Raw genomic sequence first — 26,505 nt, 5'->3', positions numbered from 1 at the left:
TCAGGATACGCGCTGCACTGCTCCTGTAAATGGAGTTACGGTAAATGTGTCGGCCTTCGTTACAGAGGAAATTGTCAAAATGCCCCCCCCAAAGGTCTGTAATGACCTTATGGAGGGAACAATTAAAATAAATTAAATAGACAAAAATTAAAGTAAAAAAAAAAAAAAAAAATGAAATATGTCACCAAAATAAACGCAAAATGTATTCCAATAACCTAAATGAAAAAAAATTGTTGTAGCTCTCAAACTCGCATGTACAAAAAAAAGAAAATGGTCTGGTCCTGAACTAGGGAAGATGGCAGCCGGTTGATAAGACAAACGAGAGGAATTTTTTTTTTTTTTTTTAGGCAAAAAAAATAAAAAATTTTCAATCTTCTCCAAAAAGACTGTGAACGTACCCTTATGAAGGGCTAGCTAGTGGTGGTTATTACACGCCCGTGCTGTGTTAGGTACTTTGTCATTCTCTTAGATCCGATACCATGAGGGAGCTGCGCAGAGAAATTGGATTTATTGCATGCACATCATAGTGACAGACCAAGGTCAGTACATCCCGCTGCTTCTATCAATATCCATAGATGTCTCAGCAATTTATAAAACTGCTTTTATGTATATATTTGACAAGATCTGTCATAATCCCTGCCTGACTGATCCCAATACAATGCCCTGGTGACCCGTCTCAGGCGGCTCCTGTAATGTACAGGGGGGAGACCAGCGTAGGCCACATTTAATAGTCTACCTGTTACTTTGATTTCCCCTCAAGGTTACTTTGTTGCATCATCATTTGTATAGGCTTTATATTTCTTGATCTTAAAGGGGATAGTACACCTTTGTCTTTAAATGGGAGTTATGAGTTTGGTTCAATAAACTTCAGTCCATACACGTGGACTACTGACACCCAGTACTGTTCCTGTGAGATTCCCTGCCGTTCCATCATCTACAGGCTTTACTTACGTCGCTGTAGGGGTGACGTGTCCATCCGCCTATATATCCACTGGAACTAGTCACTGGCCTCAGGACTCTCATGTTCTTCACATAGGCATCAGTGCTGAGATGATAGTAATTGGTGGCATAGATTATGTGGGTACGACTGCTGGAAACCAGGGCACAGAGTAGGTATCGGCCCCATATGAGCACAAACTAACCCAAGAGCTGAAGAGTGGTCATTTATAGTACCATCCTAAATAATAAGTTCACTTCACTGGAAGGTGCTGAATACTGGAACAGACCTATAGGGAAAGGAAATGGCTAAATACAAGTCAGACAAGCTAAGTGTCACCTAGTCTAAAGACAGTTCAGTATTACATTACCAAGAGGAGAACGAGAGCCGTAAACAAAGACCTGCAGAACTAGAATTATTACTGGACAGGGCAGCCCGCTTACTCTAAAAGTGGCCACACACATTGCACCAATGGTGACCTATCACTTCGCTTTCCATGGGGACCACCTTACTATGTAATGTGTATGGGGGGGTAGACCTGAGTCTATTCTATATTGGCAGGTGGGGGGTTTTGGTAGAGCATGTTGGATGGCATCATGCCCACTTCCTTCTCCCTCGACTGTTTATTACCCTCTCCCTGTTGAGAATACATGCACACTTTGCTTGGTTATGGGGGTGATGGATCGTATAGTTGAGCAAGCATTCAGCTGACAGCTATAGAAGGTGTATGGCCACTATTACTAGTTCACTTTTGAATAAATAAATTAAAAAAAAAATATTTTTTTTATTTTCTGCTTTACGCCCAAGCTAGTATGTGCTCTCTGTGTTCTGTACGGTTTTATCACAATGGAGGAAAACTCTGCTGACAGCTGAAGAATAAATTGCTAGATACACATTGCTTCTAAGATATAATGGATGCCTGCCTGGAGATGGTTTTATTACTGTAATTATTCGGAGACGTGCCAGCAATCTACAGACATCACTTAAGGTTTTAATCCACCACTTGACTGGTCTCTAAAGGCCACCATACACCTAAGAGGAAAGTTGGACAAATTTGCCCAATTTTCTCCTAACAGATTATGGTAGTGATGGGACGGATGATGAATCTTACCATGGCCAGTTATTTCTTTCACAGCGAAAAGTGACCGGGCAACTCTGTATGGAAAACATATGCAAACCCAGCGTACATGTCTATTGTGGGAGTCAGAAGGAATAGCTTATTTGTGTCACTGCTGCCAAAGATTTGAGGGCACCTTTTAATGTGACTTTTAAGCTGAGGCTCCGCTTTGCAGAAATGCAGCTTTTTTTTTTTTTTTCTTTCCTGCAAATTTCCCTTCTGCTCAATCCACTCCTGACTTTGGCTCAAAAAACCACTGCAAAATCTGCAGCTAAAAATCAGCTTTTCTGCAAGGTGGAGCCTCAGCATTAAAGGGTCGTTCCACAGTGGATAACTATCACCAACCTTATAGAGAGGAGATAAATGTCTGATGGCCAGGACCCTGAGCAGTCACCGTCCTTGAACCCAACTCCTTGTCAATGCACAGTATCCGTACTCCCTGTTCTAGTAATGGGAGGGGGTCTCGCATTTACCACCTGTCCTATGTATAGCTCCCAGATGGCAATTATGGGTCAACCCCCTTTGAATTTAGAAGAAGTCTGTCAAACGCAAACAATTTAATGTTGAATTTTTTTTTTTTTTTGCAAAGGTTTTTAATAGAACCTTAAAAGGGATTCTACCATTGAAATTATTTTTTTTTTTGCGATCACACGTCAGGATAGCCTTTAGAAAGGCTATTCGTCTCTTACCTTTAGACGTGGTCTCTGCTGCACCGTTCCTTAGAAATACCGGTTTTTACCGGTATGCAAATTAGTTCTCTCGCAGCGATGGGGGCGGGCCCCAGCGCTGAAAATGCGATGGGGGCGTCCCCACTGCTGCTTGAGAACAGGCTCCAGTGACGCCTGTATCTTCGGCTGGATCCTCCCCAGGAACGGCGCAGCGGAGACCACGTCTAAAGGTAAGAGACGAATAGCCTTTCTAAAGGCTATTCCGACGTGTGATCGCCAAAAAAATTCATTTCAATGTTAGAATCCCTTTAATATTTTATTTGGCTTGGTCAGTGAATTGTATGACGGCTGTAACATGTGCAACGTGGCCAATTGCTCTTGTGGTTTTCACAACTGGTCAGGGGCTTTTGTACCCATATTGGAAAACACTGAGTAATAATGGGTCGATTTGCTGTAACTTGCGGCCACCAAATATTATCCTGGTCCCTTACTTGCTGCTGGCCTGAGTTTAATATATTAGTAGCCTCATCTTGGCAAATAATGACCTTTACTCATGTAATAACTATAAATTGGCCTGTAAAGTGGGTGGCGAGTTATGTTATGTGTTATATGGCAAGTTATGATTTATTTTGCAGCCAGCCAATGAGTCTTCACATATTTATGTTGTGTATATACAATGAATAGTCTATTAGTCATGTATTATGAAATAGACCTATGGCTGGTTTGCATGAATAGAAATCTGGATGACGCTATGTACTGTATAAGTAATGTAAGATCTTATAGCTACATGAATAGAGGAGATGTAGAATATGTCAATGGCCTTGTAAGTTACACCAAGAATACAGGTCAATAGTGCTTGGAAATATCAATGAAAAGCACACAGATGTTTGCCGCTATATTGTGATGTATTAGACTATCACACGTATTACTTGGATTATTATATGTAATCAATATGTCACAATTAATGATAGTAAATGTAATTGCAACCCAATGTCTACCAGGAATCCAACCCTGCCGCATTACCACATTCACTAGTCATTAGTAGTGTCCTGTCTGGGCTAGTAATATCGTGTGGCTACTGGTCACCGTATAGTCCTAGCTGTAATATTGGGGGCTATGAATAGAACTGGTGGTATTTGCCTTGATTTTTATACTGTATATACACTTTATACAGCAAGGACAAAACATAAGGGAAGAAGAATATATTGTATACAGACCATTGTAGAAATGTAGACCGAGCCATGCTATGTCTCCAAGGCTATTAGGCCGGGTTAAGACGGGGATTTTTGGTTTGGAATTTGACGCAGAGACAGTCTCCGATTCCAGACCAATAAACCACCTCCCATTGAAATCAATGCGAGACGGTCATTTCCATTTTTGTTCCCGCTCGCGGATAATGGATAATGAAGCGACATGCTCTTTCTTCAGGCGAATTCACCTCACGACACCTCCCTCCCGGCTAGGCCCATTCGTTTGGGCCTCATCCGGAGCGGAATGATGTGACTAGTAGAGATGAGCGAGTAGTATTCGCTCGAGTAGGTATTCGATCAAATACTACGGTATTCTAAATACTCGTACTCGATCGAGTACCACTCGCTATTTGAATGGAAAAATTTGATGCAGAACCAGCATTGATTGGCCGAATGCTATACAGTCGGCCAATCAATGCTGGTTCTTCTCCTACCTTTAGAAGTTCTCCATGCGGCGTCTTCTGGCTCTGAATTCACTCTGCCAGGCATTGGGCCTGGGCAGAGCCGACTGCGCATGCCCGCGCTACAAGAAAATGGCCGCTTTGACTGTAAGCTGCCATTTTCTTGTAGTGCGGGCCCAATGCCTGGCAGAATGAATTCAGAGCCGGAAGACGCTGCGCGGAGAAGACTTCTCAGAGAATCCAGCCTGACCCTCACTCGTGGACTTGGTAAGTTCAATTTGATCCAATGTTGCCTACCCCTGAAACAAGCATTTTTCCCCCATAGTGTATAATAGGATTCAATTCGAGTAGTCGAATATTGAGGGGCTGCTCAAAACGACTATCAAGTATTTAACTACTTGCTCATCTCTAGTGACTAGCCATTTTTTGGACTAGAAAGTGAGGCGGCCTCCATGTCAAATTCTGGTCCAAAAAACCCCATTGTGAACCCGGCGTTACATTCGCTAAGAGAGTCTCTATTCCATCTGATCATTGATCCTAAGAGACCTAGTTTAGTAAATACTCGTATTCCTCATGAAAACACAATTTTAGGCTACAGCCCATGTACCAGGCCACAGCCAAAAAGTGTTACGGCAAAAACCACAGCGGGAACGTCCCCCTAAGATTATGTACACACAGAATTGAAATGCTGCAGAAAATCTGCAGCATTGTATCCACACACTGTGCATGAAGATTCCTGACAACTTCAAATATATTATTAAAAGGGTTATCCAGGTTTAGAAAAACATGGCTACTTTTTTGTTTTGGGAAAAATCTTCATCATGCATGCACGTGGATTACATATGGTATAGTAGCTCAGTTCCAGTTACTTATTTACGTCAGTGGATCTGGGCTGGAATACCAGACATGTTTTCCTAATAATGGACAACCCCTTTAAATGGAATGATATACAGGTGCTCATATTCTGAATGCAGGCTAATCTTTAAAAAAAATTGCATCCAATTTTATTTTATTTTTTTTACATTTCACAAGTCTACAAGCCTATACCCATTCTGTCTAGCACTAACCTGTATATAAAGGTTGGTAACCTGTGTGGCGCAGGCTGTCATATTAGCAAGTGGCATGAAGTGTCTCTTCCGGTGCGCTCAGCCGTGACGCTTCTCGCTTGGATACACAATTGTTTATGAGGTAGAAAAATTCCACAACTGGGCAACATTGACACTAGTAGTTTTTTAGCAGAGCAGACAAGATGGCCTGGAGATAAATGTCATATCTTGTAACATTCTTGAGACGTTCCATTTTATATTCTGATTGTGTCATGTATAAAAAGATAACAGAAGTAAGGAAGTATCTCTCTGATATAGGAAAATAAAGAGGGTTTTCATGATTATGATGGCCTATGTTGAAGAATGGTGATTAATATTAGATTGGCAGGAGGTGCCCACAGATCTGCTCTTTACTGCTGACGCTGGGTTCACACCAACGTTCGAACTCCGTTCTGAGGTTTCCGTCTTCTGCAGGCAAAAGACGGAAACCTGTCAGACCGTGTGTGTGTGTGTGTGTGTGTGTGTGTGTGTGTGTGTGTGTTTTTTTTAAAAACCAAACACAAAGTTCTGCATGTCCGACTCTGTGTCCGGTTAAAAAAAAAAAACGGTTTCGCCGCAGAGAGCTCAAAACGCTCACTGCCGGACACTTTTCATACCCATTCAAATGAATGGGTTTGAAAAATGCTAGCAGGTTTCTGTCTCCTGTCCAGTTTCAGGTAGTTTACGGAAACCTGCAGAACTGAGACCGGGCGCAGATGATAACGAGCACTTACCTTGCACAGCACTGTATATGGCGGCTATTCTAGGTATTGTAGTTTAGCCTCTTTACCTTGAATGGGACTGAATTGCAAATAGGCCATATGACTGCTAAATGTGACATCACTTGGCCAACGTAACAGAAGCCATTCTCACTCCAGGCGTCCTGGTATGTGCCCCGGAGATATCGATGCCGTTAATTTTGGCACTTATATCTCCTTACAGCCTTGTGTCATCACTTTAAAGTGTACAGTTAGCGAGGAGATTAGCGTTGAAGCTAATGGCACCGCTATCTCCAGCACTGGGGGTACGTCCCAGGAAAGGCGACAGTGCGCACTGTCTGCTTTCTAGCCATATATACCGCGCACCAATGAGAACATGAAAGGGCTTCTTTAAGACTCTCCCAATTCTCCACAAAACCACAACCTTTCCAAAAAGTCAACAATTAGGTCCAAAACTAGATGGCCAATGTGTGTCAGATTTAGGTGCATTTTACTCCAGGACAACAGTAACACTGCTGCAGTGATTTGGTTTTAGGCCTGTGAATAAGGAAGCTTGTTTTCTCACAAGGAGAGCAATCTTCTTCTTCTTTCTTATGGGATTATCATCTTGTTAGTATTGTTGTATATGTACATGAATAAACAATGGAAGGGTGTTTGTCAGTGAAACTCTTAATAGCTCTTAATTGTTTAATAAGGGCCTATCCCGCACTGCTTGTACCTCACGTGCTATAGACACTTGCTTCAGTGCCGTGAAGGTGGAGACATGTGAATGGACTGGTTTTTGTTTGGAATGCATCCTGCCGACATTCGTGGTGAATATTTGTATTGTGACATTGCACTCGCCTAGAGCGGTCCTCTCACAGTCTTCATGCACCAAATTTTTGACATTTTAACTTGTATAATGCAAAAAAACTTAGGCCATTTATAGAGGACTAGCAGTACCTGCGACTTCGTCCGCGGAACCCTGACCCCCTGCGCGACCCACCTGTAGCACCGCGCAGGCTTGTTCCTTTGACTTGTGTCCACATCGGCTCCTTTTCCACCTTTCCCCCCTGGCGCCCGCCAACCCCCTTTTTTCCTACCCACTCCCTCATGTGCTCACTTCTTTCTCCTACCCCGTGCCCCTTTTCCCCCCCCTAGCCCCAGGTGAGCTGCTGATGGGGCTGGGATGACATCATCCCAAGTCCTACAGCGTCCCAGGTCCTGCAGCGAATTCAAAAGTGAAAAGCACTGGTCACGGGAGTGAATTGCGGTGGTGTACGGGAATTCCATGTAGCCTATCGTTCAATCTGGGACCCAAGGTATGTATGTGCGCAATTTCAGCCAAATCCATTCGCCCGTCTAGGTGTCATTGCGTCCCCTTTCCAACCCCCCCCCCCCCAACCCCTTTGCACCCAACCCCGGCCTTGGCCTCCTCCCCTGCCTGGGGTTAGGAGCTAGGCCTGAGAGGGCAATAGGGAGTTTGTGGCTTGCTATGCTAAAAAGTGTGTGGGATTGCAGAGCTGGTGGTATGAGTTGTGGTTTTGTGGGGGTCCTGGCAAAAACGTATGTCTGCGATTGTGACGAAAAGTAGCCTATCGTTCAATCCTGCCTAGGAACTACGGTATGTTTGTTGAAAATTTGAGCCAAATCGGTTGAGCGGTTTTTGCGTGATTTGAGAAACAAACATCCAAACGCACAAACCTCCAAACGCACATACTAATGATCAAACTCGTGACCATATGAACTTTATATTTAGCTCTAAATATTGCTATAAACCTTCTATGGGGCTATCACAGTGGAACGTCACCGGATTATCAGAAAGTGTCCCTGGAATGGTCACGTTATTGCTCCAAGGATATGGGTAATTATACATACATACATACATAATTTTTATTTATTTATTTTAATTGATGTAAATTAGAAGTTAAGTGGGGGGGGAGGTAGTTTAGTTAAGGGGTTAATTATCAGTTTATCCTGGACAACCCCTTTAAGGCTAAGGCCCCACGTAGCAGGCTGCGGGCCGAAACGCAATCCAGGAAAAACCACAGCAGAAAGCACAGCACTTTTCACAGAAAGTCCGTAGAGTTTTTTTTTTTTTTTTTTTTTTTTTTTCCAGAGCTTCCATTATACCTATATGGAAGCCACCTGCACTGCCATTGTTATAACTGACATGCTGGGATTTCCAAAAACTTCATGATTTTGGCAATCACAGCATTTCCACTGCGGGTATTTTTATGCAATGTCTGGTTTATAGTCCGCTGCGGCGAAACCACAGCATTTATTTGGGGCTTCAGTTTCATGTTGCCATTATTCTGACTTGTAAAAATGGTATGAAAAACAGTGTGTGCTGGGGATTTTTTTTGTTCCCCTCTATAAAGGAGTCTGTGGGGAGAAGCCTTAAAAAAAAAAATTAAAAAAAAAATGCTCATACGAATGGGGCTTTATAGAGCTTTCTGCTCCACTGTGACCCTCACACAGTCCAATCTGCTGCACAGTGGTCCCCACACGGTATAATCTGCTGCACAGTGGTCCCCACACAGTATAATCTGCTGCACAGTGGTCCCCACACGGTATAATCTGCTGCACAGTGGTCCCCACACGGTATAATCTGCTGCACAGTGGTCCCCACACGGTATAATCTGCTGCACAGTGGTCCCCACACGGCATAATCTGCTGCACAGTGGTCCCCACATGGTACAATTTGCTCCACGGTGGCCCCCACACAGTACAATCTGTTCCACAGCTGGGGCTCTGAGTGCCACCTCTGGCACCAGTGCCATAGGTTCTCCATCGCGACACTAAACCGTATTCTATAAGGAGTCTAAACTCTGATGGAACAAGGGACAGAATTTTTGGGAGTTGAAAGCTCTGTGACTGCTGATTTCAGAAGGTTTATATAACCGTGCAGGCATCCTAACAGGGTACACAAGTAAAGACAGGTATAGTACTGGCTTACATGCTGTTTCCTTGTAAGGGTGGAGATAAGCTTGTAGTGCAAATTGCTTTTTTTAACACCTACAATACAAACACTGCAACCCTATAAAGTCAAGACTGATACTGTGGCAACCGCAAAGTAACCAGTTCAATTCCCATAACTCATGGTGTTTCATGGTTTGTCATATTTCCCAAACAATTCCAAGTGAGTGCTGCTTGTGTGCGGGGACCAGCAGTCCATGAGGAGTACCTGGGCTGGGGACTAGCTAGACTCTATTTAGTTCCTGGCCTGGGCGCTCCCCTCACACACTGCTCACTGGGACCTGCCCAAAACTTGGTGAGCTGAATGTTGAAACCATGACCCTCTGCACCCCTACGTTTGGCTAATACAAATGGCACCCCTATTAAATAATTTTTAACTGCAGTTTCCATGTGTTTCTTAGCTATGCCTTTTGATCTTACAGCTGGCAATGCTCTCCATTGGCTCCCATATTGTAAATAAAACAAGTGACGCTTGGTTCACAGTAGTGTTCGGGTCTCCGTCATTCAGATCCACTTGGGGAACCGAAAGATAGAGACCCTGTTTGCTTAAAAGCAGTTAACTGCATACCCTATAGACTAGAATGGGGTCCAACGAGTCTCGGTATAAAACCGCAGAGAGAATTGTTCTCCTTGCAGGATTTTCTCTCCACCAATTATAGGAGGGGTCTACCAGGTAGACCTCAACACAAATGTGAATCCAGCCTAACTCTTACCCATCCCCCCCCCTGGAGCTCTGCTGCTCTTGTCTGCGTCAGGTGTTTTACCAGGTATCACTAGTGCATGGTCTGTGAGACTCTACGGTGTATACGGCAAGGTGGCCTGCTAAGGAAACCCAGTACATCTATGACCTCTTACCTACCCAAACCAATACTCCCCCCCTTCCCATTGTTACACCCCAATGGAAGCATCCTTACACAGACTAATGTTATATATTCCTAATTCGCCGTACCTGTACAATATACTAAGACACTATAGTGCCCAAGGTGTTCTACAATTCTCATAAGATGGAAGCAGCCATATTGGTGTTCATATATTCTATTATAATAGTGACTTTATAATAACCTGTATAGTCTACATACAATAGTACCAGTATTGGATAGTAGTAGTCACAGTATATATACAGTATTGTCTTGTTATGTACACACTATAGTACTAGTCACAGTGTACATATTTTTATTTTCCCAGGCTTTAATGCTAGCATTACATTAACATTCTTGTACTAGTTACAGTATATTGGTTAATGTATACTGAAGGGAAATTCCTATAGAAGGAACTATGCTAACAGGCACATGCGCCAGGGCCTCACCCTGTATAATACTGGGCAGGTATCTGAAGCTCTCGGCACATTTTCATCATTTTTTGCTTCCTACATGAAGGACATTACGTGACTGTTAATAACAGTTTAGGTTCTGTTCACATGTACCAAAATATCAATATGTATAGGAGTTGCTGTCAGAGCTGTTTTAACACCTCGCTGGGCCTAGTGCTATAGCTTTATTAGTGGGAACCCCCCCATCACCACGACTTAGACATACCTGACCCGCCCAAATTTATAATGCCCCTGCAGTGGCCCCCACATAGTGTAAAGCTTCCTTAGCGACCCATACAATATGATACATCTCAGTGGCCGGTCACACAGTCAAATGCCTTCGCAGTAGCTCCATAAAATGATGGCCCATCACACATTAACCCTGACCCCTGTGGCCCCTCAGACATTAACCTGTGCCTGACATTATACTATAATTCCCCCAGTTGCCCACACAGTGTCTTGTCCCCATCAGTATATATTGTCCCCCTCCAGTCGCCTGCACAGCTTGTTGTTGCCCTAGCACAATGGGACAAACAAAAACCCCTAATACTCACCTTTCTGTGTTCTGCTTTCCTCTGTTCTCTTCTTTGTCTGGTTCGCCCCCATGTCTTCAAGGAGCAAAAGGTGCAATGTAACAGAACTCACTACATCATGTCTAATAATTTTGTCTTGTCTCTCAAGATACCCTGAATTCTCTGCTTGCTCAGCCTAAGTGAGCCGTTTAGGGTAAGTTCACACGGGGAGCGTAAAGGCGGATTTTGGCACAGAGAGTGATGCGGGGAGCCGCGTCAATCTCAGGCCAAAATCCGCCTACCACGACTGTCGCAGCCTCCGTCAGTCATGGCTTCCCCCTCCGGAGTCGGCCCAAATGAATGGGCCGACTTTGGAGGTTGCTGCCGTGAGGCGGAGGCCACTGCTCAAGGAGCCGCGGAATCCGTCTGAAGTAGGGGCAGCTCGCTTCTTTTTTCCGTGCCTGGCGTTCTCCATAGACCAACATTGTGAGGGGGCGGAATACGTGGATTACGCACCATTATCTGTGCCCGTGTGAACTAGCCCTAAGGATGCTGATATGGGGGAAAGGTGCCTAATATTGAAGTGAGGTGACGAACCTTTTTTTTGATAAGCCTCTATTTGATTAGTATTAATAAATCAGCTCTTTTTACAGTAATGGTGAATCTATTGCACTATGTATGATATTGTGGTGCTCAGCATCATGGCCCCCACAATGCACCGTGGCTGGTCTTTGGGACTGTAAGGCTGGGTTCACACAGTGCTTTGCTGTTGTGTATCTTAAAAGCAGCTTGGTTTTACTATTACATTTTACTATACATTTCAGCTGTTACTATTGGCTTTTAATGGCCATTGGTTTACAGCCGTGATACATAGTAAAAATGGACTACTCATTACTCCAATTACAAAAGCATGCAGTTCTTAAAGGGATTGTCCATGGAATTTAAATTCACTTCCCTGAGCTGGATGTTTATAATGATGGATACTCTCTAGATTTATCAGCAACAGAAGACTCTATCAGCCCTATGGGAGACCATGTGGGACCTCTCCATGATTTTGACTCTCCATAGAGTGTTTATATACCAAGCTATAAGGCCCCTTGCAGGTGACCATCCGCTGGCCGTGATTGAACAGGACTGCAGTCCCAGGCGCCACCTTATTCACTACCCACAGATTAATAGATAAGTTGCAGATCAGATGGGGTCCTACTGCTCAGACCCCTACCAATCGTGAAACTTGAATGCCCGTCACCCCCGTCTCAATGCAGTGGCGGTCCCCGGTGGATATGATGGTTTCTTCAGCTATAAATTAGATTGTTTCTAAGTAAACTCTATTTTTTTTTTTTTTTTTTTTTTTCCCCCCAACACTTTAGATAAGAATAACCAACGTGCTAAAAATTCTCAAATCTAACGTGCGTTCCGACGTCTGACTTTTCTCCTGTCCTCGAGCACAGAGATGGCACAGTCACATTCTGAGTTAAAATGACATAATATACCTTATACACTCACCGGCCACTTTATTAGGTACACCTGTCCAACTGCTCGTTAACACTTAATTTCTAATCAGCCAATCACATGGCGGCAACTCAGTGCATTTAGGCATGTAGACATGGTCAAGACAATCTCCTGCAGTTCAAACCGAGCATCAGTATGGGGAAGAAAGGTGATTTGAGTGCCTTTGAACGTGGCATGGTTGTTGGTGCCAGAAGGGGCTGGTCTGAGTATTTCAGAAACTGCTGATCTACTGGGATTTTCACGCACAACCATCTCTAGGGTTTACAGAGAATGGTCCGAAAAAGAAAAAACATCCAGTGAGCGGCAGTTCTGTGGGCGGAAATGCGTTGTTGAGGTCAGAGGAGAATGGCCAGACTGGTTCGAGCTGATAGAAAGGCAACAGTGACTCAAATAGCCACCCGTTACAACCAAGGTAGCCAGAAGAGCATCTCTGAACGCACAGTACGTCCAACTTTGAGGCTACAGATGGGCTACAGCAGCAGAAGACCACACCGGGTGCCACTCCTTTCAGCTAAGAACAGGAAACTGAGGCTACAATTTGCACAAGCTCATTGAAATTGGACAATTGAAGATTGGAAAAACATTGCCTGGTCTGATGAGTCTCGATTTCTGCTGCGACATTCGGATGGTAGGGTCAGAATTTGGCGTCAACAACATGAAAGCATGGATCCATCCTGCCTTGTATCAACGGTTCAGGCTGGTGGTGGTGGTGTCATGGTGTGGGGAATATTTTCTTGGCACTCTTTGGGCCCCTTGGTACCAATTGAGCATCGTTGCAACGCCAAAGCCTACCTGAGTATTGTTGCTGACCATGTCCATCCCTTTATGACCACAATGTACCCAACATCTGATGGCTACTTTCAGCAGGATAATGCAATGCCATGTCATAAAGCTGGAATCATCTCAGACTGGTTTCTTGAACATGACAATGAGTTCACTGTACTCCAATGGCCTCCACAGTCACCAGATCTCAATCCAATAGAGCATCTTTGGGATGTGGTGGAACGGGAGATTCGCATCATGGATGTGCAGCCGACAAATCTGCGGCAACTGTGTGATGCCATCATGTCAATATGGACCAAAATCTCTGAGGAATGCTTCCCGCACCTTGTTGTATCTATGCCACGAAGAATTGAGGCAGTTCTGAAGGCAAAAGGGGGTCCAACCCGTTACTAGCATGGTGTACCTAATAAAGTGGCCGGTGAGTGTATATTGCTTGGTGATACCCTGTATATACACTGCAGTGACAGCTGCCACTCCATATTGACAGGCAGTGACACCATGGCATCGCTGCCTGTCATCTTGGAGAGGTCCAGATGAATTAGTAAAGAATATATCGTACATGTATTTACTATATAGGTCTCATATTTCTGCTCTATATTCTTATACGGGGTACACCTCCATTGTGTTTGTGGCTAGCAGATGGCATGTGTCGTACTAATGATGAAGCAGACACGTTCCCTTTAACAGTCTGGCAGGCGGCGGACATGTTTCAATGAGGTTAGCATTTGCTCATCTGGTTTCCAAGGTTACTGGAGAAGATGGGTTAGGGCATGCCGCCGCGCCAATAGCCGAGGAGAGCCGGATTCTTCAGCCTTCCCTTTTTTTGTCTACACTTTCAAATTCCTTTTGTGCCGGAGGTAGGAAAACCTCTCTGGAAGGTGAGTACACCGTATATACATATAGGTTTGTCTCCGTATATATGTATAGGCTGGTCTCTCTATATACATATAGGCTTATCTCTGTATATACATATAGGCTGGTCTCTGTATATACATATAGGCTGGTCTCCGTATATACATATAGGCTTATCTCCGTATATACATATAGGCTGGTCTCTGTATATACATATAGGCTGGTCTCTGTATATACATATAGGCTGGTCTCTGTATATACATATAGGCTTATCTCCGTATATACATATAGGCTGGTCTCTGTATATACATATAGGCTGGTCTCTGTATATACATATAGGCTGGTCTCTGTATATACATATAGGCTGGTCTCTGTATATACATATAGGCTTATCTCCGTATATACATATAGGCTGGTCTCTGTATATACATATAGGCTGGTCTCTGTATATACATATAGGCTGGTCTCTGTATATACATATAGGCTTATCTCCGTATATACATATAGGCTGGTCTCTGTATATACATATAGGCTGGTCTCTGTATATACATATAGGCTGGTCTCTGTATATACATATAGGCTGGTCTCTGTATATACATATAGGTTTATCTCTGTATATACATATAGGTTTGTCTCCGTATATATGTATAGGCTGGTCTCCGTATATACATATAGGTTTATCTCTGTATATACATATAGGCTGGTCTCTGTATATACATATAGGCTTATCTCTGTATATACATATAGGCTGGTCTCTGTATATACATATAGGCTTATCTCTGTATATACATATAGGCTTATCTCTGTATATACATATAGGCTTATCTCTGTATATACATATAGGCTTATCTCTGTATATACATATAGGCTTGTCTCTGTATATACATATAGGCTCGTCTCTGTATATACATATAGGCTTATCTCCGTATATACATATAGGCTCGTCTCCGTATATACATATAGGCTTGTCTCTGTATATACATATAGGCTCGTCTCCGTATATACGTATAGGCTCGTCTCCGTATATACGTATAGGCTCGTCTCTGTATATACATATAGGCTTCTAGATCTCCTTATGTGAATGTATACTAAGCACTCACATACAGCCACAATTCCTGGACACCAGGCCGGCACTGTGTAGCGTTCAGCTGGTGACAAAGCCTCTGTGATCTCTATTGTGTGTTACATTGTGTGCTTGTGCATGTTTAGATACAGGATTAATCCCATTTTCTGCTGGATTAGATACGCGGAGCAGTACACAAGTGCCTGGCTTCTATTGTATTGGTTTATATTCTGTACTGGATTCTGTGCAATGCTTATTTACAGACTACATAGGTTGTATATATTTGTACAAATATGCTTGAAACAATACAGTGTGTATAACGCTCTACATTTCTCACCATTATGGCTGCATTAACTTGTCTTTTTCCTTTGCTGGCCAGTCCCTGTCTGTGAAGGACACACTAGGTGGATGCTACCTGATGGGGATGTAGTTAATGGGTAATGCCTGTAGGGGGCGCTGTGATAGGACACGGCTTGTAGTAGTAGGCACCCTTATTGGTTACTACATATAGCTAAATGTTGGTTTATACCGTATGTACGGCAGGGGTCCTGACGGCAGATGTTGAGAGGACAGGAAGGGTCAGGGAACTCTGAATTAACATGTCCAATCTCCTTGTTCTCCTAGGACATGTGATGCTGCCAGATTGTCCATTGTAAACAGGCTGGGCTGAGCCAGGTGTGCATGTGTCTGTCTGGCTGGAGGAATGGCTCGGCTGACAGCTATCGGTGTATGTCTACCATGCTGCAGCCTGTTATATGCCTGTTGTGTAGCTATACATTCCACCATCCCAGCTTGGCTTGTTGGGACTTGTAGTTCTGCAGCGGCTCTGCACTGCCTCCCTCTTATCTGCTTTATTTTCTATGACTTCTACAAGGACACATGGAAATGTGATGATGCATGCTAGTGAGCGCGCAGTGTTTGGTTGTGTCCCATTGCATTTGGGAGCGAGTGCAGACCTGTCAGGCAGCTGTCTGGAGGGGAGAGCGCTGGTGAAGAAGGCGAGACAACAAATTACATCTAGCTGGGTAATTACATTGTTCTTGGCTTCAGGTTTTCCTACTGTTTGTACACAGACCAAGCCTGAGGAGTGGAATGTATGCTTCATGCCGCCTCGGACTTGGTATGTTGTACATGAAGTGGAATTACTAGATGTGACTCCTTCAGGCCTCGTGTACATGGCTTGTTATTACAGCTCTGTACAACCGTCTACTTGTAGGATTCCATAATACATAGATCCTAAAAGTGTGCGGGGCCTGCAAGTGAAGTAACCGATTAGGAAAATCCCTCTGCAAATTCTGCCACATCATGCCATGGGCAACATTGTGACAAATTTGGAGTATAGTTGTATCTTTTTCTGATAAAACTAGGTGAGAAACCACACAGATACCGTAACAGGTGCAAAGGTGTAACTTGTAGGGTAGCAGACATATGCGCTGCTATGGGGTCCAACAATTATGGGGGGGGGGGGAATTTCCAATGAGACCTAGGGTGCAGTTATTGATGACTATGGATGATAGAAGGCCTGCAAGTGACATCATTATAATTACTATCTATATTAAAATTCTGTGATGTCACAATATACACCATGGGTTTTTGTTTTTTTTAATGAACGTTATGATGTCATAGTGTGCATTATACCTGTACTGTGTCATCACCGTGTTCATTAGACTGGTACAGTGACATCACTGTGTGTAAGGCCCGGTTCACATCTGCATTTGGCTTTCCATTCGGGGAGTCTGCTTGGGGATCCCCTGAAAGGAAACCTATATGCATAAAAAAAAAAAAAGTGCTCACCTAAAGAAACCCATAGACTATAATGGGGTCCGTGTGCTTTCTGCTCAGTTTCCACACAAAACATGCGGAGAGAAGTGTTCTGCTTGGAGGACTTTTCTCTCCAAATGTTTTGCGTGGAAACCACACGGACCCCATTATAGTCTGTGGTCTGAGGATTTCCTTAGGTGACCACTTTACACATGCACCCTCAGCTCAGAGCAGTGTGCACGTGTTCTCAGTAAGAAAAGGGGAATACACCACTGCCAGACTGGACTGATGGCATATAATTTCCTGAATACAAAGGATCACACTTGCTGAAATCCAACCCGCCTGACCTTTCCGTCCAACAATATCTGCCATTGTGTTGCCATATATATTAGATGGTCAGCCGGTACAGCGTGACGCTTTTCCGTCATGTGTGTGATCATCTATATTCACCTTTTTTGGATGCTTAAAAAACTTGTTTACATAAATTAAAGCTGTACTTGGGTAGAGCATGATATACGATGAGGTGAGGGGTGCAGGGATGGAGGCCTGTTTTTGGTAGCCTTGTTTCTCAGGGTTAACTTTATATGATTGTTCATACAAGAGGATGAGTCTAAGACCTGCTTGTGTTTACCACCATTTATTTTTTTTTTTCCCCTTTGTAAAGTGCCATCTGCTGAGAAACTCATTGACATTTGGAATCTGTTATTGTTGGAGTGTTGTCATACTTAAAGGGATTCTATCATTAAAATTGTATTATTTCCGCCTACCACGTTGGAATAGCCTTAAGAAAGGCTATTCTTCTATCTTTCGTTATGTTCTCCGCGCCACCGTTCAGTAGAAATCCCGGTTTTCGTCGGTATGCAAATGAGTTCTCTCACAGCACTGGGGGCGTCCCCAATGCTGCAAGAGAAATCTCCAGCGTCGCCTGCATCTTCGTCTGGAATGGCCTCTCTTCGTGTATTCTTCCAGCGTTGGATTCAAACTGCGCATGCCCGCCAGCCACAAGAAAATGGCTGCTTACACTTACTGTGTAAGCGGCCATTTTCTTCTGGCTGCCGGGCATACGCGGTCGGCTTTGCACGAAGCCTAGAAGTTTGAACCCAGCTCCGGAAGAAGAAGTGAATAGAGGCTGTTCCTGAAGAAGATGGAGGCGGCATTGGAGAGTTCTCTGGCAGCGTTAGGGAGGCCCCCATTGCTGTTTCAGTGCTGGGGCCTGCCCCCAGTGCTGCGAGAGAACTCATCTGCATACTGACGAAAACCGGGATTTCTACTGAACGGCGTCTCGGAGAAGATAACCAAAGGTAGGAGAAGAATAGCCTTTCAGCTATTCCTATGTGGTAGGTAGAAAAATACAATTTTAATGATAGAATCCCTTTAAAGAAAGTGTCACTGATCATTGTCACTGCATTTATATTAGGGGAACTGCAGTCATAGCACAGCACGCCCCCTTATATATTATAAAAAAATTATTTTTTTTTTCTGTGATAGGCCATGACTGTTAGATCAGTGGGGTCTTATTTTTGGCAGTCATTTAAGGGGGTGTACCATCCCATAGTGCGTGTTCATACTGATGACCTATCTTGTATCTGATCTGTGGAATTTATCACCCAGACCTTGTACAGATCAGCTGTTTTAGTAACCTCTGGGTGCCAGAAGCTGCTGCAGGAGACGGGGGGGCGGATGCGCATGGTGCAGGGGATTCCTCCCCATACGCTGCAGAAGCTCCTGGCACGCAGAGGCTTAGAAAACAGCTGATCTGTATGGGCCCCGGGTGTTGGACCCCCACAGATCAGATACTGATAACCTATACTGTGGATAGGTCGTCACTATGAAACCTGCGTTAGGGGATGGAAAACAGTTTTAATGGATTTCTAAATGTTCAGTATGTTCACACAAGCTTATTTTGTTTGTTTTTCTGCAAATTTTGCAAAATGGTGCCAAAACGAGCCAGAATCTGTGAACCGCTCTTTATTTGGGCCATTTAATCTTGTACACCTGGTTCAGAATCCGTTTTTACTGCCATGTTAACATTGTAATACTGAAGAGAACACTTGCTAGTTTGTTGCTTTGGCACTGACCTGCAGCCTACATACAGATACATGTATACCCAGCACTGCGATTTATATGCATATATTTAAGGGACATGTTTTATGTCCTTTGCTTGACAATGCTAAAGCTGCGGTTAGGGCGCCATGACCTCGTATGTCTTCAGTGTAATATTTTACAGCGTTTGGCATCTTCTTTAAGAGTTGTTCCAACCTAAAGGAATCCACTGCATTCTCTACAGTGCGAGGATACCGGGGGGGTAAGATAAGGTGCACCAACTCTGGAGACTGTTCTTGGGGAAATCTTGTCCCTTCTACATGCAGAAGTGATAAAGCAATGGAGTTATTATGTATTATTCTCGATATCAGCCTCTGCAGGCTGCGGCGTGGATGACGGTAATGTTTTCATTGGAATTCCAGCTATGAAGTACCAAAAAAAATCTGCCCCTATGATCACTGCTTTATTTCACAGTCCCCTGATGGAGGCTCCTTTTGCATATTCGTGTTTAACACCATCTACAGTATAGCTTGATCTATAGAATAAAAATCCATTGCCTTTAATTGACATGGCCGGCATGTTTTGCAGCAGTGCTGCTGAGCAAGGAAGTTTTAGTATTGTTTTTCCCGTGCAGCAAACAGTGATGTTCTGGGGGATAGTAAAAAAAAAAAAAAAAAAAAAGGGCAGAAAGTTTCTTGTACAAAATTAATTGAAGAGTTAAAGGACCATTGAGAGGTGTCTAGACCTAAACTTCTGGGTGACCTCTGTGGCCCAATAATCCCATTACAGAACACTGCAGTCAGCTTCTCTGCAGCCCGCAATGGCTGATAATGCAAAACTCATTTCTGCCATGTGTTTACAGCAAATGCAAATACATTGCAGGTTTGTGTCTGCTGTGGGCATCACTACCAGGGTAGGAGACATGGCATCCCCTGTAAAAAGGAAGAACGAGTATAGAGGTGAGGCACATGAACAAACTATGTATATACAGTAGTAAAAGACATCCTTATGTTAGTAAAGAGAGTATACATTATAGCGGTAAGGAGGGTATACAGTAGTAAAGGGCATCATTATGGCAGTAATAAGGGTATACAGTAGTAGGGAAGGAGCAATCATTTTTAAAGCTATGATATTTTAGATGAAGGATTTGCACTATATTTAGTGTCCTAGTGAATGTATCCTACAAACTTAACAGGTTTGTACAAGGGCTTATCCCATGGAAAGCATTTTATTAGCTATTGATTTGTCCTACTCTGGAATAGTGTTTAGGGAGTGGTCTCGCATGTGTCCGGTCTAGTCTATGACTATGGGCCTGATGGAGATGGTTGAGTACGAAGGCTGGAGCAGTAGCGAATAAGCATGAACTCCAGTCAGACGCCTCCAAAATGGGCCATGAAGCCTCCATTCTGGTGGTCTGGGCAGCCCCCAGCCCATTATACATTTCTCACCTGTACGTAGGTTATGAATGTTTTTCATAGGATGGATAACGTCTTTACAACCCTCAATCATTTCTCATAGATAGCCATACTATATCTGACAATGTGTACGACCAGACAGTATTATAACGATAGGTAATGGCAGTGTGAGCTGCCGCAGGTTTACCCTGACTACTTGATTCCACAGCTCAAGGATCACGTCCCATTGTATCTCAGAAAACAGTCTCTCCAATTTCCTATGTGTGAACAGCCCCAAACCCTCTCATTCAGTTATCTGTCCACCTGTCTTACCACCAAAATTGCCCAATATTGTTCATCTACCTGTTCCCCAAATACTTGACACTGCCTAACTATCCAAATGAAGGCCCTCCCCTTCACTTATCCCTTCTTTTGGTGGCCATATTGCCCTGCTCTTGCCTGCCTGCTGTATGTACAGATGTAGCAGAGCTTGTGCTGGAAGTGCCGTGAGATTGACTTAAATGTGCGTAAAACATTTTCATTCTTCTCTATTGTGCGGCGTTTCTCTAGCTAATCTCTGGTGTCCTCTTTGTGTCTTTTGTATATGTTTGATGTGGTTATACAATAACCGAGGTCTCTGACTAGTTCTGATCCCGAGCGGCTCAGTCACAATCCTCTGCGCTTGTAGTTTTTCCTTTGTATGTGACTAGTAATTAAATCAACAATACATGGAAGGATTTATAGTGGGAAAGGTTATAGTCGCCATATACTTCACAGAACCGCCTTTATGTTGTGTGAAAATCCTTCTCTGGCTATTGTCATAGTTAGTCTCACAGTAAATCCATCCTGAACGAATACGTGTAAATTACAGTGAGGAGCCATCTTGTGCACAATTGGTGTTGGGCCTCAAATAACACCCCTGTCGATTTGCTGCTTAAAGAGGACGTTTCACCTCCTGGGGCACATGCGGCGTAATACTGTACACCGCTAGAAAGCTGACATTGTGCTGAATTCAGCGCACTATTCGCTTTCTCGTTCTGTGCCCCCGGTGAAGAGCTATCTGTGCCGGTACCGTAGCTCTTCACTGTCAGAAGGGCGTTTTTGACAGTCAATCAGGAATGCCCCTCCTCACAGCAATGTCTATAGCGCTGTATTGAGAGGGGGCGTTGTTTACTGCCCAGCGATGACGCTGAGCGGTGAGGAAGGCCCCTCTCCCCCAATGCTCGTCTATGGACAAGTACTATCAGGAGGGGAGGGAGATGTTCCTCACCGCTCTCACAGTACAGCACTATAGACTCTGCTGTGAGGAGGGGCGTTTCTGATTGCCTGTCAGTAACACCCTTCTGACGGTAAAGAACTATCGGTACTTGCACCGATAGCTCTTCACCGGGGGTACAGAACGGGAAAGCCAATAGTGCGCTAAATTCAGCGCACTGTCAGCTTTCTGGCGGTATATTACACCGCATGTGCCCCAGGAGGGGAAAGGTCCTCTTTAAAGCTGGCCATACTCTAATCTGATGTCAAAAATGATGGGGAAGTGGAAAAGATTTGTTCATTGGGAATACCCCATACATACACGTGTGTTGTCAATGGGGGAGATTACAGTGTCCTCTAGCGGCTTATGTTCCCTGATCATAGAAAATTCAGTCATGTAAATTCACCTGCCTGGTCCTTATTTCCCTTTTTTTCATTTTTTTTGGGGGAAAATGGAAGGCCGATGAGTGATGAGCAAAGGTCCTCTTTAGGCCTTCTGACTGATATCGGGGAGCATTGAGGCCCAAAGGAGATGAATGTCGCAAGGTTAATCCAAAACATACTTTATAAAGGGGCATGACCTAAATATTAATCATGGTTGAGGTAAAATGCCCAATTTCGTTTAGGTCCTAACTTTGGATCATACTTGCCAACTCTCCTGAAACGTAGCAGAGGCTCCCTCAAAAACCTTCCATATGGGTTCAAATCCTGCCAAGGACGACATCTGCAAGGAGTTTGTATGTTCTCCCCGTGTTTGCATGGGTTTCCTCCCACACTCCAAAGACATTCTGATAGGGTAAAAAAAACAAAAAAAACCCACTAGGGGGCGCCACAACAAATGTGAGCAATATCCATGTTATATCAAATTTTATTAAGATTTTCAAAAGTGGATCAAGAATGCAGAATAACATAAAACACAGAACAACAGAGGGCCAGAACCTAAGGCCCAAAGAGAGTGGTAGTCCAGAGAGGGGCGGCAATATCTAGATAGATTTTGTCAACTGCATTGGGTAATAAAGACCGCAGACCATGAGCGTGGCTGCAATTTAATCATTAAACCCATTGATTCCTTCTAGTGATGTAACATCAAGGGAGCTAAGTAATAAGCGTGCTAGTAAATACAGCAGCCTGCCTATATATTAGCATTCGCAGGACTTGCATGGTGATCTGTCAGCGGTTTCTTATACACATCAGCAATCTGCATCGTGTTCGCCAAGGGGCCGCTCACATCACGTTTTTTAACATTCATTAAACAGATTCACTAAACAGATGCTAGGAACGTGTTGTGAATGTCGCCTTATGTAGGAAATAAAGACTTATCATAATCCAGCGCTCATAATTCACTTGAATTTGTAGCCGCTTGTCAGATCAATTGGATTTCCTGGATTGCCAGGCTATCAAGATTTCCACATTACCTGATTGTTCAACAACAATTTTGTGGGATTTTCTTTTCTAATCTTAGACAGCGCATTTAAAGAGGACCCTTTGCCACCTGCACCAACTCAAGCTCTTATTATCCTTTATTAGACTCTCCTACAGCTCAGTTACAATCTTTTGTCTTACCGCCCGCCATTCCCAAGCAATCTGTGCTGTTACCATATCAGGCCCCAAATCTAACTAAACTCTCTAATGTCAAGTGGGTGGTGTCAAGCTGGAGCAGACAAGAGGGTGTGGCACAGTCTAATTAGCATATCACAGACCAAAACTGCACAGATTGCTCAGGAATGGTGAGAGCTAGAGAAGAAATTCCAGATTGGCCAGAATCAGTGGAGTGGTGCCTAGTGAAGGATGGAAAAAGTTCATTGGTTTGGGGAAAGATCGCTGTTCCCCATTTCAAAGATATTGTGCATTTGAGTTCCCAGTATACGTGGTAAGTGGAGGACTACCCATGTGATAGTATCAGTAGCCAAAAGTAATGGCCTTGGTATCATTGGAACATGGGGGTACTAGAGCTAAATAACATGGCGGATTTAGGGAGTCATTCTGTGTGAACGAAATATGGGTTTAATTGGAACCAAAATAATAATATTACATACACGTGTATATATGTGTGTGTGTGTGTGTGTGTGTGTATATATATATATATATATATATATATATATATATATATATATATATATATATATATGCTAAAATTATAAGCACTGATCTACAGAAACGGAAAAAATGATCTGCATCCGTCTCAATTACACTCGACTACACTTGATATAGGGCAAAAGTGAGGCTAAGGCCCCACGTTGCAGAAACGCAGCTTTTTTTTATTGCGTGTTTTTTTTTTTTTTTAACCAAAGCCAAGAATGGCTACAAATAGGAAGATAAATATATATGAAGCTCTTATATTTCCATCTTTTGCTCATTCCACTCCTGGCTTTGGCTCAAAAAACCACAACAAAATCTGCAACAAAAAAAGCTGCGTTTCCGCAATGTGGGGCTTTAGCCTGAATGTGTTTTGTCTACTGCGTTGAAGAGGATTAGAAATCAATCCATAAACAATATACCAAAAGTACCCCAGTCAATAGGGGGTTAAAAGACTTAGCACAGGGGGAGGACCAGTCCTTGTGATCTTACAGCGTCTGGATGGAGCAAACTATTTAATTTTTAATGACTTTTCTGAGAATAAATACTGTACATGTGCACCGCGATCTTCACCTTTGTAACTACTAGGTGGACAGGAATGTGGTCTGCTGACATGCTGCACTTTCGCTTTTTGTGCTTCTGTTCCTTTCTACCTATTGTACATAGGAATGTAGCTTATTTCACAACTCTGACCGTTTCTGCTTGTCTACCACGTGTGCAGTGCAATGCTTTTTGTGCTTAAAGGGATTGTCCAGCAGGAAAAAAGTTTTGGAAACTGTTAAAAACAAAAATAAAGAATAGGGCCTTGTGCACATGAGCGTTTGCAATGTACGGGTATGTACAAACTGCATAGTGGACACGTGAATTGGTATCCATGTGACTTTCACTGACCCAGTTGTGGATCAAAAGGAAGGTCGTGTGCAGGAGGCCTTAAAGATATAAAAATCAGTCCTTGTCTCACCGATCCCCCAATATTTACCAGGTTGCTTCTATCTGCTGCTGTCCTACTGCCCTCTCCTGGACAATCCCTTTTAAGATTTAAACATGGCAGTAAAATGAGGCAATTTTTTCAAAGATGCGAACTGACCTGTGGATTTTGTGGGACACTCGCTGTAGGGTGAACTGAGCTTGGAACTGTAATAAATAAAATAAAATTGTGTTACTTTCTAAAGAGAATAAAATGAATACTGACATAAAGGATGACTGTGATAAACTCAGATTTTCTATATTTTTCTCTTTAAGGCATGGATAGTCTTTTCAAGACTGATGAACGCCAGAGGCTAGCCAAAGAAAGACGAGAAGAAAGGGAAAAATGTCTTGGTAAGTTTCTTTGTCACTTCACGTTTCCGTCATTCATTTAGCAAAGCCGTAAATCCAATACACTAAAAATTACTGCAGAGGGTGCAAATGAGAGAACATCTGTTCATGGTGTTCAGTGGTGCCTGCAAAGTGCGAACACAGCCCTGGGTAGTCAGTTTTAATGTTAAAGGGGTTTTACTTTTACAGTAAGTTGTCAAGCAGATTGATGACTGCTTCGACCCCCAATGATCAGGGGAATGGGGGACTTTTGCCCAAGCTCTGAATGAAGCAGTGGTTGGGCAGCATGCTCACCTCTCTGTTCATTTCAGTGGGGGTGCTGGAGGTGACCAATGTACAGCGTTCAGCTATCCCCAAAACTCCATTGACTTGCATGGAAGGGAATCTGTGCTGCCCGAACATTGCTTCATTCTGAACCTAAACCCTGAACAACCCATTTAGGCTAAGGCCCCATGGGCCGGAACCGCCGCACTAAAGCGCTGCAGGAACAACTGAAGCGTGAATGCGTTGCGGTTCTTCCCTCTGTGCTTTGAACATAAAGTTCACAGGGCCTTAGGGCTAGTTCACACGGGGGGCAATGAGGCGGATTTTTACAGGGGATTTCACCTCAAAATCCACCTCCATGCAATGGGGGAGACCGCTAGCTTTTGCTTTTCTGCTAGCAGTTTTATGCTGCTAGCAGAAAAAAAGCAGCAACATGACCTTTTTTCAGGTGGATTCCGCCTGAGGAAAGCAAAAGAAGTGAATGGGAGGCGAAAAACTCATTGCGTTTTTTTTTTTTTTTTTTTACGGTCCATTCACTTTTAGGGGAGGGGAAAGCCTCCAAAAAACGCTCCAAAAACACCTCAAGGTCAAAAAACCGCTTCCTAATTAGGAAGCATGTTTTTTCCGGACCAAAATAACCCAGGCGGTTTTTACGTGTGAACTAGCCCATAATAAGGTTTCTCACATACCCTTAAGACTTGTATGTTGTGCTCAGACTACAAGTCTATATCCGCTATTACAATAATTGACATTTGTTATATTTGGAGACAGGTTTCAGCAGTACATTCTATATACAATAGGTCACTAGTACAAATGTGTATATTAGTTCATAGTACCACACAGGATACCATGTCATTCCATGAGCACGAAAGCAAAGGCACGCTAATGAAGCCGCACACGTCTTAAAAAATGAAAAAATGCCCCATATAATGTAACCCATGGCTTTATTCATATTCTACATTTCGCTCTGTAGCTGCCAGAGAACAACAAATTTTGGAAAAGGAAAGAAGAGCAAAAGTACAGTATGAGAAACAAGTGGAAGAGCGGTGGAAGAAGCTGGAGGAGCAGCGTGTACGAGAGGAGCAAAAGCGGGCGGCGGTAGAGGAGAAGAGGAAGCTGAAAATCCGAGAGGAAGAAGTAAGAGACCTTCTCTGCTTTACATTACAGAACACTGGCTATTTATTCAGGGCTTTTAGAACATTAATTTTCAGATTTCTAGATAGCAGGCCA

At 43.5% G+C, this 26,505-nt stretch overlaps 1 protein-coding gene across 4 annotated transcripts in view; it reads left to right on the top strand.

Annotated features, from left to right (window-relative positions):
* The window catches only part of MAP7D2 (MAP7 domain containing 2), an 86,214-nt gene that overhangs the window by 7,391 nt on the left and 52,318 nt on the right, over positions 1–26,505 (top strand). For all 4 annotated transcript variants that reach the window (XM_075263605.1, XM_075263603.1, XM_075263604.1 and 1 more), the window contains exons 2-3: positions 24,937–25,014; positions 26,249–26,412. In XM_075263605.1, the coding sequence (XP_075119706.1) occupies positions 24,937–25,014; positions 26,249–26,412 (242 nt within the window). The remainder of the gene's footprint in view (positions 1–24,936; positions 25,015–26,248; positions 26,413–26,505) is intronic.

This window comes from Leptodactylus fuscus, chromosome 2 (assembly GCF_031893055.1).
Source record: "Leptodactylus fuscus isolate aLepFus1 chromosome 2, aLepFus1.hap2, whole genome shotgun sequence".
NCBI lineage: Eukaryota > Metazoa > Chordata > Amphibia > Anura > Leptodactylidae > Leptodactylus > Leptodactylus fuscus.
This window is presented reverse-complemented; position numbering and strand designations above follow the sequence as displayed.